The sequence below is a fragment of the Phascolarctos cinereus genome, unplaced genomic scaffold (assembly GCF_003287225.1).
Source record: "Phascolarctos cinereus isolate Bilbo 61053 unplaced genomic scaffold, phaCin_HiC Scaffold_5;HRSCAF=322, whole genome shotgun sequence".
Taxonomy (NCBI): Eukaryota; Metazoa; Chordata; class Mammalia; order Diprotodontia; family Phascolarctidae; genus Phascolarctos; species Phascolarctos cinereus.
Window position 1 is genome coordinate 324411614 of NW_027555958.1, and position 16738 is coordinate 324428351.

At 42.6% G+C, this 16738-nt stretch overlaps 1 protein-coding gene across 4 annotated transcripts in view; it reads left to right on the plus strand.

Moving 5' to 3' along the window:
• The window catches only part of SEMA4A (semaphorin 4A), a 29496-nt gene extending 27106 nt beyond the window's left edge, over window positions 1-2390 (plus strand). For all 4 annotated transcript variants that reach the window (XM_078156169.1, XM_020991545.2, XM_020991546.2 and 1 more), the window contains exons 14-15: window positions 261-364; window positions 930-2390. In XM_078156169.1, coding sequence (XP_078012295.1) covers window positions 261-364; window positions 930-1522 — 697 coding nt within the window. In that variant the 3' untranslated portion in view covers window positions 1523-2390. The remainder of the gene's footprint in view (window positions 1-260; window positions 365-929) is intronic.
• Window positions 2391-16738: the final 14348 nt, after the last annotated feature.

The window sequence follows — 16738 nt, forward strand, 5'->3', positions numbered from 1 at the left end:
TTCCCTCTTTCTTTCCTCTCATAGTTGTTTTAAGGCACCCCATCTTCAATATGTTTCTACTCTAGTGAGGGGCTCCTCTCTCCCAGCCATCTGGCTCCATTGTCCAAGGCAGTTTTAAGATCTTTGACTCACCCTACTCCTCCCTGACAAGATGCTTTCTAGAGCCCCATCTGCTCCTTTAGTAGTTTCTGGCCTCCACCCTTCCCTCTCCCCGTCCTAATCTCTAACAATTTATTATCCCTGCCTTCTTATCTCTCCAGAACTTTCTGGAAACAGGACATAGATCTAGGGAATCCAGCATGGGCATGTGCCAATGGGCCCATGGGCAGAAGCCATCACCGACCCCAGAGCCCACCTCAGCTCAGTGAGTATGGAATGGGACCAGGAGGAAAGAAAGAGGGTGCGGTGTTGGGTTGGCGGTATAGAGGTTGAGGGATAATCTATCCTTTCCCCTGCCAGGAATTTTGTTCACTAAAACTCTACCTGTCCAATTTTACTTGTTTATTTCGGGAACTCAGGCATCTGGAGGTGGGATTTGAACAGGCTGGTAGGAAATAGAAGCAGGATACTGTAGAAGGAGAGAGTAAAGATATTTGGCCCATGACTAAAATTGGGGGTCAGGATTGGGTGATGGGGAAGGTTATGGATCAGGGCGGAGGTTGAGGCCAAAGTTGAATTTGGAGTTGGGGTAGGGAACTGTCTAAAACCCTGTTCCTCCCTGTTTGATAATTTCAAGTACTCTCCCTCTATTTGTCCATCCTGTTCTGCTTTCCCATTGCCCCAGGAATTTATGTAAGAAAGAAAAAAATAAAATAAGAGAACCCAGGGTGATCTCTGTCCCAAATGTCAGAGGGTGATATGGGTTAAAGTCCTCCTTTCCACCTCCTTACTTTCCCTACCTTCATCTTTCGCCTTCTCTCTCCACACAGTTAAAGAAGTCCTGGCTCCCCTTCACTCCATCTTGGAACTCCCCTGTCCCCAAACCTCCACCCTAGCTACCTACCACTGGACTCACAGAGCAACCCCCATTCAGACTTCTTCCTCAGCAGTCTACAATGGTTCCCTCATACTCCTACTTCGGGAGGAAGTCAGAGGCCTCTACCAGTGCTGGGCAACTGAAAATGGCTTCACCCATCCTGTTGTCTCCTATTGGATACAAAGCCAGGAGGACCCCTTGCCCCTGGATCCGGAATTGGCAGGGATTCCCAGAGAACAGGTGAAAACCCCTTTGACTGTTGGGGGACCCGCCCCCTTGACCACTCCTAGGTCATATTGGTCTCACTTCCTCATTGTGACTGTCCTCTTGGCTGTGGTGCTCTCAGGGGCCCTAATTGGCCTCGCCTCTTCTCCGTTGCGGGCCCTCCAAGCACAGAGGAGAGTCCAGGGCTGTGGTACCCTGCCTCCGGGGGAAAAGGCCCCATTGAGTGGAGAGCCCCCTCTCCAGCCTCCCAAGACCACTAGGACCCTGAACGGAGGGGGCGTGGATGCTGACAACAACCAGCTGGGGACCGAAGTGGCGTAGACCCTACAACAGCACTCATGAGATGCTGAAAGACTGTAATGGATACTATGGTGTGGTGAAGACTTATCCTTGGTAAAGACCACAGGAAATTGTTGGGGTGACCCTACAGTAACAAATGGGAAGGAATGGCCAGAGAAAGCCACCTGCCTCCCCCCAAGAGGAGCCTGTCCTCCATCTGCTGCTCTGAGCCACACTACGGAAATGAGGAGTACGCCCAGCAGCTCAAAACCACCCCTGGGACACGACCCATCTTGCAAGGGCACGCCGGCCCTAGGGACCTTCCCCTGACCAAGAGCGCTAGGGTGGAACTTCTCTTGTCAGGAGACTGCCCTAAGCGCTGAACCAGTTTGGCAGTCACAAACCATTCCAAGAGACCCTCCAGAAACAGATGATGCTAGGAAATCCTCTTGTGATAATATTCCCAAGCAACACAGTCATTGGCCCCGGCTGGAAATCCAGTCATAACTTGTGCTGGGACTGAAACTATTATGTCCACTGGCACTCTTGTTCCCCTTTGGTCTGAGGAGGATCTTCAAGAAGCCATGTCCCTCCTCATTCCAGTGTTCTTACCATGAATGACCACTGGGTGTTCTCTCCCAAGGTTTTGCCTCTCCTGATGCGACGGGGAACAGTTTCCAATTCCCCTCCCCACCTTCTGTAGAATTACGGGGAGTGGGGTAATCTGAGCCTTGCACATGACTGAGGCCAACTGTGGCCTCTTCCAGCTTTGCCTCTGCCCTTCTCCACCTTACCGGTCTCCATACAGATGCACCATCCCTCCTCTATTCTTCCCCTTCGTTTTTGTCTTTGGACAAGTGTATGTCTTGCCACAAACAGTTTATTTTTTATTAAAAAGACAAAATTTAAAGGTGGCTTCTTTCTTCTTGAAGGCACAGTGGGGAAGTTGGGACTGAGAATCTAGGTAGTGCGTCTGAGCTGAGAAGTTCTATAGTATTCTGGTTCTCATTTTGAACCCCGTGGTTGGCCATTTCAATGTGCCTTTTCTAGTCCTGTCAACTGCCTCAGTCTCTTGACTTTTTCCTTTGCCAATCCTCAACCTAAAGTTACTGCCACCATCTGCTTTCTAGGCCAGAGAAGTGGTGAACTCGTTTGTTATACATTCATGCCACCCATTTTCAACGGCTTGGCATTCCTTTTATTCATCCCTTTTTCACTCCTTAGCAAGTCCCCTGTGGTGGTCTGCTTTAACTCATTTCTACATTCTCTCCCCTCTCAGAAGGTTACTTGACTCATGGAAAAGATTGAAATCATGAGTTATTGATGTCTTTGAGTCAACAAGCACTTATTAAAACTATACCTACGTGCCAGGCACTGTGCTAAACACTGGGGATACAAAGATTAGCAAACAACATTCCTTGCTGTGCAGGAGCTCACATTCTAATGGAGGAAGACAACACACAAACAACTATATACAAACAAGATATAAAGGGGAAACTGGAAATAATCTCAAGGTCACAGCATTGGTATTACGGGGGATTGGGAAGGGCTTCTTGCGAAGGTGGGATTTTAGTTAAGTCTTGAAGAAAGCCACAGAAGGCTGAGATGCCAAGGAAGAGAATTCCAGGAATGGGGGACAGTCAGTAAAAATGCACAAAATTGAGGAAAAGAGTGGCATGTAGCAGGAACAGTAAAGAGGCCCAGTGTCACTAGATCATACAGTATATGGAGAAAGGAAGAAAGACTGGAAAGGCAGGAGGGAGGCAAGTTAGAGCTTTAAAAGACAAACAGTATTTTCTATTTGATCCTGGAGGTAATAGGGAGCCGTTGGAGTGGCTACTCAATGAAGGGCGTGGGTGAGTGACGTGGTCAAACCTGAAGTACAGAAATATCACTTTATGGGTGATTGGAAGATGGACTCAAATGGGGAGAGAACCTGAGACAGGGAGACCAACCAGACAGAAAGCTATTTCAGTATTCAGGTGTAAGATGATAAGGCCCTACACCAGGGTGGTGGAAGTGTCAGAGATAAGGGAGGATATCGTGAGAGATGTTGTGGAGGTCGAAATCACAGGACTTGCTAACAGATTGGCTCTGGAGAGGTAAGAGTGAGCAGTTGATTATGACACTCAGGTTGCAAACCTGGGTGACGGAAGATGTCCTTGACAAGAAGAGGGAATTTTGGAAGAGGGGAGGGTTTTAGGGGGAAGGATGATGAGTTCAGTATTGCACATATTGAGTTTAAGGGGCATTTAATTTGAGACCTCTAATAGGTACCTGGAGATGCAAGACTAGAGATCAAGAGACGAGTCAGGACTAGATAATTAAATCTGATAATAATCTATAGAGATGATAATTGAATAAATGGGAGTTAATGATATCACTAAGTAAAACAGTTTAGAGGGAGAAGAAAAGAGGGCCCAAGAGAACCTTGGGAGACAACCAAGGTTAGTGTACATAACTTGGATGAAGATCCAGTAAAGGAGACTGAGGAGAGGTCAGACAAGCAGAAGGAGACCCAAGACGGAGCAGCATTACCCACCATCCTCAAAATTTCTATCCTTTTAGCCATCTTATTCTCTTCTGTCTCAGAGGAATAGTTCTTCCTGTGGCTAACCCTTCCACTCATATTCTTGTTCTCATATGATTCAACTCACTCCAGAACTTTTCTCTACCAGTTTTCTTCTATTTCCCCAGAGTCTTCAACATCATCCTCTCTAATGGCTCCTCTTCTTATACCTCCAGACCCATTAAGGTCATGTAAGGTTTCAAACAAGACGGTATAGATATGGAGACCAATTCACAACATTCCTCTGAATTTATTTAATACAGTTGAACTGCACATACACACATATACACATACTCAATCACACAGTTAGTTACTTGAATGGATAGGCTGAGGATACCTATTTTTCAATAATTAATAATAATAATAATAGCCAGCATTTATATGATGATTTAAGATTTGCAAACTGCTATACATATCTCATTGGATCCTCATAAATATCCTGTGGGGTCAGTGCTATTATTATTCCTATTTTACAGATGAGGAAACTGAAGCTGAGGTAAAGCAGGATCATGAAGCTAGTAAGTAGGTATTCAGTAAAGCAGAAGGTCCAGCTTTAGCCCAATGGGGAGGCTTCATCCAATTCATCTTATTATCTGTTCTTTTTCTTTTTTCCAATAAGCTTTTTTTAAAAAAATAATTAATTAATTTTTAGTTTTCAACACTCACTTCCATAAGATTTTGAGTTTAAAATTTTCTCCTCCTCCCTGTCCTCCCTACTCCCCAAGACAGTATGCAATCTGATAGAGGCTCTACTTATACATTCATATTAAGCATATTTTCACATTGGTCATAATGTCAAGAAGAATTAGAACTAATGGGAGGAATCATGAGAAAGAAGAAACAAAACAAAAGAAAAAAGAGACCAAATAGTATGCTTCCATCTGCACTCAAGCCCCTGGGTATGGATAGCATTTTCCATCACGAGTCTTTTGGAGTTGTCTTAGATCCTCGCGTTGCTGAAAAGAGCTAAGTCTATCAAAGTCAGTCATCACACAGTGTGGCTGTTACTGGGTACAATGTTCTCCTGGTTCTGTTCATTTCACTCAGCATCAGACCATACAAGTCTTTCCAGGTTTTTCTGAAGTCTGCCTGTTCATCATTTCTTATAGCACAATAGTATTCCATTATACTCATATACCACAACTTGTTCAGCCATTCCCCAATTGATGGGCATCTCCTCAATTTCCAATTCTTTGCCACCACAAAAAGAGCTGCTATGTATATTTTTGTACATGTGGGTCCTTTTCCTGTTTTTATGATCTTCTTGGGATATAGACCTAGAAGTGGTATTGCTGGGTCAAAGGGCATACACAATTTTATAGCCCTTTGAGCACAGTTCCAAATTGTTCTCCAGAATGGTTGGATAAGCTCACAACTCCACCAACAATGCATTAATGTTCCAATTTTCCCACATCTTCTCCAACATTTATCATTTTCCTGTTTTGTCATGTTGGCCAATCTGGTTGGTGTGATATGGTATCTCAGAGTCATTTTGGTTTGTATTTCTCTAATCAATAGTGATTTAGAGAATTTTTTCATGTGATTTTAGATAGCTTTAATTTCTTCTTCTGAAAACTGCCTGTTCATATCCTTTAACCATTCATCAATTGGGGAATGACTCATATTCTCATAAATTCGACTCAGTTCTCTATAAATTTTAGAAATGAGGCCTTTATCAGAGTCACTTACTGTAAAAATTGTTTCCCAGCTTTCTGTTCCCATTCTAATCTTGGTTGCACTGGCTTTGTGCAAAAACCTTTCAATTTAATGTAATCAGAATCATCCATTTTACATTTCATAATGTTCTCTATCTCTTGTTGGGTCATAAATTCTTCCTCTCCCCATGGATCTTCCAGGTAAGTTTTATCAATCAGGAAAAAAACAGTATAAAGCAAAATCAAAGGACATAGCAATTGCATCCAATAGCATATGCGACATTCTGCACCCGCAGTACCCCACCTCTCTCCTAAGAGGAGGGAGCCACAAGATTAGTCATTATGATCCCTCAGAGTTTGGTCTTGTTTTAGTGTTCTCTTCACTTCTATTAGTGTAGTCATTATTTATATGATTCTCCTGATTGTGCTTACTTCACTCTGTATCAACTCATACAAAACTTCTCATGTCTCTCTGAATTCTTTATATTCCTTGTTTTGCTTTTAGGTCCAGAGCTGTGATTTCATTGGCATAGGGGCCTTTTTGATGAGGATCCTCTACTTAAATGAATGGGCAATGCATCTGAAATGCATAATATTTGAGAGTTGCCTGGGGTATAGAGAATGACACAATTATAATAATAATAGCTAACATTTTATGTAGCACTTACAACAATGTGTCAGGTAATGTGCTAAGTACTTTATAAACACCAACTCATTTGATCTTCAAAAAACCTTAGGGGTGGGTGCTACTATTATCCCTATCTTACAGATGAGGAAACTGAAATAGAAGTTAAGTGATTTGCCCAGGGTCACCCAGCTATAAATTGTCTGAGGCTGGATTTGAACCCAGATCTTCCTGACTCCAGAAAGACTAGGAGCACTCTATCCACTGTGCCACCTAGCTGTCTATCATGTTCAGATTACCACAATTTGTTCAGCTAGTCCCCAGTTAAAAGGTATCCTCTGCCTTTCTTCCTCTCTCTTTTTCTTTCTTTCTTCCTTCCTTCCTTCCTTCCTTTCTTTCTTTCTTTCTTTCTTTCTTTCTTTCTTTCTTTCTTTCTTTCTTTCTTTCTTTCTTTCTTTCTTTCTTTTTTTCTTTCTTTCTTTCTTTCTTTCTTTCTTTCTTTCTTTCTTTCTTCCTTCCTTCCTTCCTTCCTCCCTTCCATAAAAGGTGCTGTTATGCATATTTTGGTTTATACACTATCTTTCTTTCTTTGACCTCCTTGGGGTATATGTACATGAGTTCTGCTGATTGTCCTCTTTTCTATCATCTCCTCTAGTACTTATTCCTGCAGGATGCAAGTTATTTCCCATTGATTTGGATTTCTAGGTTTCATTAAAGCCTAAACACTCTTGGTTTTGTTGTTGTTTTTTTTTTAAATGGATCTCCCTCCTGTTCTCATGCTGAGGGAGAGGGAGAGAAAGGAGGGGGGAGAGGAGAGAGAGAGAAAGAAACAGAGAGAGAGAGAGAGAGAGAGAGAGAGAGAGAGAGAGAGAGAGAGAGAGAGAGAGAGAGAGAGAGAGAGAGAACTATGTGACATAGGTTCTGGAGAGAGGAAGAAGGTAATAAAAACAAAAGTTGTTCCTCTCTTGAAATTCCACCCTTATGCAGGGGTGTACCGGTAAATGTTTAACGTTGGCTCTTGGTAGGGAAACTGTTTGCAGGACACACTTTTAAGTTTAATCTGAATTACTAACAGTTCCTCCATCACTTTCTTAAGTCTAAACAGTCAGCTAAACAATAAGTCAATTTCTGAATTGCGGTGTGTTGCCAATGGTGTAAATGCTCACACTGAAAATTTAATAATCGGCCCTTTTAAGCTGGTTTGAGCTGGATCCAGCACACCCTGCTTCAGTGGCCAATCCTCTTTGATACAGGCATCTTTCTGCTGTCATAGGGACCAAGAGACTAAGAAGAGGACTACCTTGTCATGCCAAAGCACAAGTCCTTTAGTAAGACAGAGCCACAGGCACCATCAGAAGTGGCCAAGAGGGGCAGCTAGGTGGAGCAGTGGGCAGAGCACGAGCCCTGGAGTCAGGAGGACCTGAGTTCAAATCCTGCCTCAGACACTTGACACTTACTAGCTGTGTAACCTTGGGCAAGTCACTTAACCCCACTGCCTAGCCGGAAAAAAAAAGAAGTGGCCAGGAGACCCCATCTCTACTCCAAGTACCATCCAAAGGGCTGTGCTCTAGCTGGAGCAGATAATAAGGCCAAAGCACTTATCTGTGACCACTTTTTGTACTTCTGCTTTTATCAGAACCATAATCACTTTCTAATTTAAGTTGCTGAGTTTTATAATGGAAAGAAACTTTAGAAAGTTTCCCATCAGGAGCACAGAATTCCTTTAAGGCATCTGATAAGATAACCTTCAAATAGTCTCCTCTGTTTGAAGACCTCCAGTCTTGTGGAACTCACTACCTTTCATCTTTGGATGGCTTTGGTTGTTAAGAAATTCTTTCTTATGTTGAACAAATACACTTTTCTCTAACTTCCACCCATGAATGCTAGTTCTGCTGTCTGGAGCCAAGCTGAATAAATACAACCATCTTCCACATAACTTTCTAAACATTCAAAATAATAATACTCTCCCATTTATATATAAAATACTTTACAATGTACAAAGCACTAACCTCTGAAGAACCCTGTGGGGGTAGGTAGTGCAAAAATCTCCATTTTACAGATAAAGAAACTGAGGCTTGGAGATTTTCCCATAGACAAAAAGCTAGTAAGTATCATGGAGGCCTTATAAATCCAAATTCAGTGCTATGAGAGTTACCTGGAGACAATCATCACATGCCCCCTAAATCTCCAGAGAAAAAATCCTAGTTCCTTCAGCTATCCTTATATGACATCATACTGAGGTCTAATATACGCTTCAGGTGACCTCCTCTAGCTTGGTAACCACTTTTATGAAAGGTGCCCTGAACTGAACAAATGTGGGACCATTACCTCTCTGGTAGCACTACTGCTAATGTGTCCTAAGACCAAACTAAAATTTTGGCTGCCATATCACATTCTTTCTCAGTGATCTCATAGACTCTCCACAGTTCAATTTTAAACTTTTTGCAGTTGACTTCCAAATCGATATTTGCAGAACGGATGTCTCCCCTGTGTTTCAACCCTGAAATTTCTACTACCCGTAGATCCCGAACTTTCTCACCATCCTAAAATAGAACAATTCTAAAACACAACTTATCCTGGTGAATATGGGTTTTTCTACCCCCACCTCAATTAAGGTAATCACAAAAGCCAGCCAGTTTTATCTAATCGGTTGATCAATTAAGCACTTAGACTAAAAGGGTTTCATAATTTTGGGAGGAGTAAACTGTTTTGATCTTTGGATGAAGACAGATGACTTGCACAGTAAATGTCTTGTAACCAACCATGGTTGCAAGAATCAGACACACACTAAGCCCTATCTATAATAAACACAGCAGGCTAGTTCTGAATTATGCATTCTAGCTTCTGTGAGTTGAGTGGTGGTTAAATCAAATGGTGAAGACCTCCTGAGAGGGAATCCTCTCCTCCCCACCCCTATTTACCATCTGACAACCTTGTGAACTTGAAAGCTGGGGAAGATCTGGAATTCTCGCAAGGGGTTGTTAAGAGTGTCCCCCAGGTAATGACCTTATGAACTTGAAAGATGGGAAGATGTGGAATTCCCATAGGTGTTGTCAGGAGTGTCCCCCAGAGCAGCAGCTTTGGGAGCTGAGAGACACACCAAGATCAGACCATACACAAGGAAGCTTTAGGACTAGAGAAAGGGCACTGACCCTCAGAGGCCAAAAGAGAGCTACACTAAAAGGTGCTTACTGAGCCCTTGGAAAAGGCCTTCCAGTACACAGCAACTGGGAATTTACTCTTTGACCACATGTGCTCTCTATATTGGAGCACTTTCTCTTCCCAGGGACTTCATATGTGTAGGGGCAGAGTGTCTCTAGACACTCAAGAGGAGTGCAGCTAGTTGTGGGGAGAGGAGGTGTTTTTGTAACAAATGCCCATGTACACTTGCTTAAATTAGATCTGACTGATAATCAGTGGAGTATACCTGTGAGGGCTCATGAGCTACAGTTCAAGAATAACCCCAGATCTTCAGGGTTACCCCCAAACTCTAGAGAATGAAGTAGCAGTAAGGCACCCTTTGGGCATTTGGCCTGCCAATGTGAATGGGTATTGGTGATACTCTCCTGGAGGGGCTACTATATCATCTTCCCCTGCCCAACCTGTGACTGGAAGTTACTTCTCCACACTTAGCTATTTTTGTCAGCGTCACCAACACTGCCTGGTCATTTGTGTTTAAAACCTGGGAGTTCAGTTAGAAACCATTTTTTATCCGTTACCTCTTGTAGCACCTATTAAATCTGCCTCTTCCTTTCCTTTTCTTGGAATCAGGAAGACTTGACTAACATTTACCAGCTTTGTGAATTTGGGAAAGTCCTTTGACCTCCCTGGGAGGTGCTTCTTCTTTTGTAAAATGGTGATTAATATCTGTGGTACCTACCTGATAGGGTTGTCTGGAGGCTCTAATAAGAAAATATGTATCTGAAGTGCTTTGGAAACCTTAAATTACCTTTAAAATGTCAGTTCTTATTATTTCCCAAGGCCACCACCTAGTCCAGGTTTTTTGTCCTTACAGCTAGGCTACTGTCTCCTAACTGGTCCCGTCCTGTTTCTGTTCTCATTTCTTGGTCCCCTCCCCCCACCATAACCCATCTTATACTCAACTATCTAAATAATTTTCCAAAGAGACTGATACCTCTTTGAATAGTGGCGCCATAATTATTATTAGTCCCATTTTAAAGACAAGAGAACTAAGACTCGGAGAGGCTACCCAACTTGTCACACAGGTGGAAAGCAACAGGGCCAGCATTCTAACCAAGACCTTCTGACTGTCTACTACATGAAGTTGCCACCCTTCTTTCAAAGCACATCTAAGGGTCCTACCCTGAGCACTCCCACCCCCACCACGAAGCATTTCCTGACCAATGTTGCCCTGAGTGGTCACTTCTTCCCCTGAATTCCTATATTGTATCTCATCATAAATGACACATCAGGTACTTCTATAAGTTACCTTGTTTTTCTATATCTCCTCCTTTGTGCATTTTATCTTGCAAATTAGATTGTGAACATCTAAGGGTAAGGACTGGTTCTCATACAACTTCAAAGTCTTCAGTTTCTAACCTTGACTGAGATCTATGGTGGTAACTTCCTGTCCTCCAAACAAACCAGGCAGGGATTTCCTGTTGATTTCCTCCTCCTTTCTTTGGCTCCCATATTTCCTTTCCTTTCAGTCTTTCCTACTGCCTAACCTCCACCCCTCCTCCTCATTAGCTTCTATGAAACTGAGCAAAATATCCTCTTAAAAGCTGGCCCCCAGGCTTTTTCTTCTCCAAAAACTATTCAATGATAATCCAACAAATATGTACCGATCATGAGCCATTCACTGCTTGGGACTTTTCATACAAAGATGAAAAAAAAATGACAGTCTCTCCCCTCAAGGAGCTTCCAGTCTAATGGGGAAGGATGCAAAATGTACGTGGATAAGTATGACACAAAGCAGAATGTGATGAGGTCAGGGAAAGATCCAAACAGTTTAAGAAGACATTTGAAGAGGGAAGGATCACAAAAAGCTTCCTGGGGAAGAAGGCACTTGAACGGAGCCTTTAAGAAAGTGAAGGATTTCAACAGGTGGATGAGGATGAATTTGTTCCAGGCATAGGGGATGTAAAGAAGAAGAATTAGGACAGGGTATAGCCAAGCAGCTGGGATTTGGAGGTTGTGGAGGAGAGGAATGTTTAAAAAGGCTGGAGAGGTAGAGTTAGCTTTCTAGTTCTTCTCTTTGCCTTTTTTCTTTAATTTAATTTTTCTTTTGTTTTCTCAATTACATGTAAACAAACATTTGTAACATTCTTTTTAAAAATTTTGAGTTCCAAATTCTCTCCCTCCCTCTCCTCCTTGCCCCCCCATCTTAAGAAGGCAAGCAATTTGACATAGGTTATACATGTGTAGTCATGCAAAATATTTCCATATTAGCCACATTGTAAAAGAAAATGTAGACCCCCAAATCCCCAAGAATAACAAAGTAAAAAAAAATATGCTTCAATCTTCATTCAAATTTCATCAATTCTTTCTCTGGAGTCCTTTGGAATTGTCTTGGATCATTGTATTGCTGAGAATAGCTGAGTCATTCACAGTTGATCATTTACAATATTGGTGTCACTGTGTACAATGTTCTTCTGGTTCTGCTTTCTTTACTTTGAATCAGTTCATGTAAGTCTTCTCAGCTTTTTCTGAAAGTATCCTGCTTGTCATTTCTTTTTTTTTTTCTGGTTAGGCAATGGGGTTAAGTGACTTGCCCAGGGTCACACAGCTAGTAAGTGTTATGCATCTGAGGCCAAATTTGAACTCAGGTCCTCCTGAATTCAGGGCCAGTGCTCTATCCACTGCGCCACCTAGCTGCCCCTGCTTGTCATTTCTTACAGCACAATAATATTCCATGACAATCATATACCACAATTTGTTCAGCCATTTCCCATGTCTTTTTTTCTTTTTTGCTATGTATCCCTCCCTGAGGAGGTTTCACAGAACATCAGAACTTAGAAGCTCAGTCCTCTCACTTTTCAAGTCAGGAAAAGACTTCTTGTAAAAGGTTTTAGCTGAGACTTGAAGGAAATCAGGAAGGCCAAGATAAAGAGATGAGAATGGAATGGACAGAGTAGTGTCTTGTGGGAAGAACAATAAGGAGGTCAATACCACTGGATCGTAAAGTATGTGGAGGAAGAAAGGAAGACTGAAAAGGTGGGGACTGGGGGAGCAGGTTAAGAAGGGCTTTAAAAGTGAAACAGGATTTTCTATTTGATGTTGGAGGTAATAGGCAGCCAATGAAGTAGCTACTGAATGGGGAGTGGTAGTGGTGGGGAGGATGACTTGGTCAAACCTGTACTTCAGAAGTATCTCTCTGACAACTGTGCAGAGGATGAACTGGGGTGAAGAAAGACTTAAGGCAGGGAGACCAACCAGAAGTAATGCAGCTGCAATAGTTCAGGTGTGAAGAAATGAGGGCCTACATCAGGGTGGAATCAGTGTCAGAGAAGAGAAAGAAAGAAATCTCTATTTATTGAAGTCTATAAATATATATCTATAGAACTATCTACATCTAGATAGATATACCTATATATATAATCCATAGATCTATAGCTATTGATATCTCTATTAGTCTATAGATATCTTTATAGATATAGATAGTGAGAGAGATCTCTACAGATATATAGACATAGATATAGATACATAAGAGATGTGAAGGTATAACTGACAGGATTTGCCAAAAGATTAGATATGAGGGGCAAGAGAGTAAAGAATCTAGGATGATACCTATGTTGTGAGCCTGGAGGATTGGGAGGATGGTGATGTCTTCAACAGTAACAGGGAAGTAAGGAAGAGGAAAGGGTTTGGGGAGATAAATAATAAGTTCGGTATCAAATGTTGAGTTTAAGATGTTTGAGGGACATCTAATTTGAGATGTCTAACAGGTAATGGGGATGTGAGACTGGCAGTCAGGAAAGAGGTTAGGGCTGTATAAGCAGATCTGAGAATGATCAGCACAGAGATTATAGTTGAATCCTTTGGATCTGATTAGATAACCAAATGAAATAGTGTAGAGGGAGAAGAGAAGAGGGCCCAGGACAGAGGTTTGGGGGACACCCAAGATTAGTGAGCAAGACCTGGATGAAGATGCAGCAAAGGAGGAATTCTGACAGAAGGAAAATTAGGAGACAGCAGTGTCTCTAAAACCTAGAGAAAAGGAAACATGAAGGAGAAGGTGACCAACAGTGTCAAAGACCGCAAAGAGGTAAAAAAAGGATGAGGACTGAAAAAAAGCCATTAGATTTGGCAATGAAGAGATCATTGGTTTCTTTGGAAAGAGGAGTTTCAGTTGAATGGTGAGGTTGGAAGCCAGAGTACAGAGAGGTAAGAAAATAAAAAAAGGAAGTGGAGGCACTGATTGTAGATGGCCTTTTCAAGTTTAACCAGGAAAGGAAGGAGAGATAGAGGACAGTAGTTAGCAGGGATGCTAGCATCAAGAGAGGGTTGGAAACATGGGTGTGTTTGTAGGCATCAGGGAAGTAGTCAATAGGGAGAGATTGAGAAAGTGGATATGACAGAGGAGGCAATTTGCCGGAGAAGATTGGATGGAATGGGATCCCTTGTTTGCCTTAGCAAAGAGAAGGCTTTTTATGAGACTGGGTAAAGGCAGAAATAGGGGAAGATGTCTGAGTGACATGAGATGTGGATGAGGAGAAAACAAGGAGTTTTTTAAAAATGGCCTCAATTTTATCAGTGACATATAAAGCAAAGTTCTCAGCTGAAAGGGTGTGAGGAGGGGGAGCAGTGGGAGGTTTGAGGAGGGATGAAATAGTAAATTGATTAGGAAGGTATAAGAGGATTGCTTTGCTACAATGAAGGTCCAGGTGAGATTATATAACAGAAATCTGTAATGAACAAATTAAGTAAGATTCTGTGATTTTCTCCAGTCTCATTAAGCAGCTCCAGTATTAGAAATGGTGGCCAGGTATGCAATGTCATCAGGAGGGAGTTAGGACTCAGTCAGTGTCAGAAGATGGACGGAGTGGGGAAAAAAAAGATTTACATTTACAAAGAAAGCAAGTTAAATAATTATGGAGCAGGTATCCCAGAGAGAAGAGAAGAAGACAGAATTGCTAGAGTGGGACATGTTGGGGGTAGGGTTAAGGGGGATAGGAGTGAGGGAAGAGGCAGTTAGGGATAGAGAATGGGGTTTGTACTTCAGTAGTTGGGGTGGGGGGTCAGAATTACTAGGAGGAGGAGAATATCAGGGGGTGGTAGTATGTCAACCATTGACAAATGAGTCTAGAGTAGTAGATGCTGGAGTGAGGGATGGTGAGGGAGGCAGATGATCATGCTGTTCAAGACCCTTCCTCATGGCAAGTGGTGACATTGGGTTCTGCAGGGCCTTGGGAGTCTGGTCTCACAGCAGTCATACAAAGGTAAGTCTGGTATAGTCTAGGAGAGTCCGGTCAGGAAGCAAGAGGTGGCAGTGGAAGGAGGGAACCTGGAACACAGATGCTAAAGGCCAGTGGCCTGGGGCTGACAAAAGGCCCTCTGAGAAACTCCAAGAAAAAGCCCCTGGAGGTGGGCAGCCTGGATGTTGGACTGACATAGGATCCTCTGAGTTGGCACTGTTGACCATCCTCTCCTCCTAAATGCTCTTTCCTCTATGGATTATTATTATTATTATTATTATTATTATTATTATTGGTCTTTTTTGCTAGGCAATAGGGTTAGGTAACTTGCCCGGGGTCACACAGCTAGTGAGTGTTTTGTGTATGAGGCCAGATTTGAGCTGAGGTCCTCCTGAGTCCAGAGCTGGTGCTCTATCCACTGTGCCACCTAGCTGCCCCCTCTGTGGATTTTTATGACACTACTTACCCCTGGCTCTCTTCCTACCTGTCTTCAATCTTCTTTGTTGCCCCTTAAACTGTGGGTGTTCCCTAAGTCCCTAAAGCTTTCTTGTCTTCAACTTCTATACTTTCTCTTTAGTAACCTCATCAATCACGAGTTTAACTGTCAACTCCCCATAGATGGTAACGTATATACACATAGACACATACAGACATACATACACATGCATATATATGTATGGTTGGTTATTGTCCTTCATTCTCCAAGAGGCCCAAAATGACATTACTATGTTGGAGTCAAGTTACAGTGTGTCCGACTGGGGCTGATCAGACCAATACAAGCTCAGAGTGCTCTACCACAGGTCAGGCACAAATAGTCCACGTGAACATTTGGAGAGGAGATGTCTCTAAATTTGTGTATCTCACACTTCTTTTGAGTTACTGTAATCCTGCTTTGTTCACAGAGCACAGCACTTTTATGCTAGGCAGTCCTGTGCTGGTGTCTCCCATGTCTCACAAATGATTTCAAAAGTTCTTCAGAGAGAATACACACCACACAGAGAAAACCCCTGTATCTCCCCTGGGCTTCAGTCCTACATCACTACTGTCTATTGGCAATGTAGAGTGGACGTCCTGGAGATAGCTCAAATTCAACATGTTCATAACTGAACTCACTACCTTCCTTCAAACCTTTTTCTGAACCTCCCGCCTTCTGTTAAAAGCATCATCATCCTTCAAGTCTCCCTGGTTCAAATTGTTTTCATCCTCCTCACTCTCTATCACCCCACATATCCATCCTTTCAGTTGCCAAATCTTCTTGTTTCTGCCTCTGAAACATAGCTTGTATCTGTACCCTTCTCTCTACTCACACAACTTCCACCTTAGTTCAGGCCTGTTCCACCTCTCACCTAGATGACTTCTATAGCATCCTAAGAGGACTCCCTGCCTCCAGTCTCTCACCACTCCAGTCTACCTTAGCCCTGCTGCCAATATAATTTTCTTCAAGCTGTAGACCTGACCATGTGACTTTTCTTCTCAATCAACTCCAGTGGCTCCCTGTGGCCTCTAGGATAAAACATAAACATTTCCATTCAGTTGTGAAGCCCTTCACAGCCTGATCTCAATCTATCTTCCTAGCCTCATTGGACAATACTGACCTTTCTGTCTTCTCTCCAGCCAAACTAGTCTTCTTTGTTTCTCTCTCTTCTCTCTCTCTCTCTCTTCTCTCTCTCACTCTCTCTCTCTCTCACACACACACACACACATACACCACGAAGCACTCTTATCTTCTGACTTTGCACCATCTGTTCCTCATAACTGGAACGTACTTCCTTCTCACCTCCTCTTCATAGAGTCTTTCTCTTCCTTTAAGGTACAGATCAAATAGCAACTTCTGCATGAAGCTTTTTCCTGATCCTCTCCAACTGTTGGGTCCTGTCTCCCAAACTACCTCATATGTTACTACTTAGTCTTAGCACAGTTTTAAGCTTTGATAGCTTCCATCTTTAGCTATTACAGTTTAAAACTGTGCTAGATTTTTGTTGTTGTTGTTTATTTTAGGCAATTGGGGTTAAGTGACTTGCCCAGGGTCAT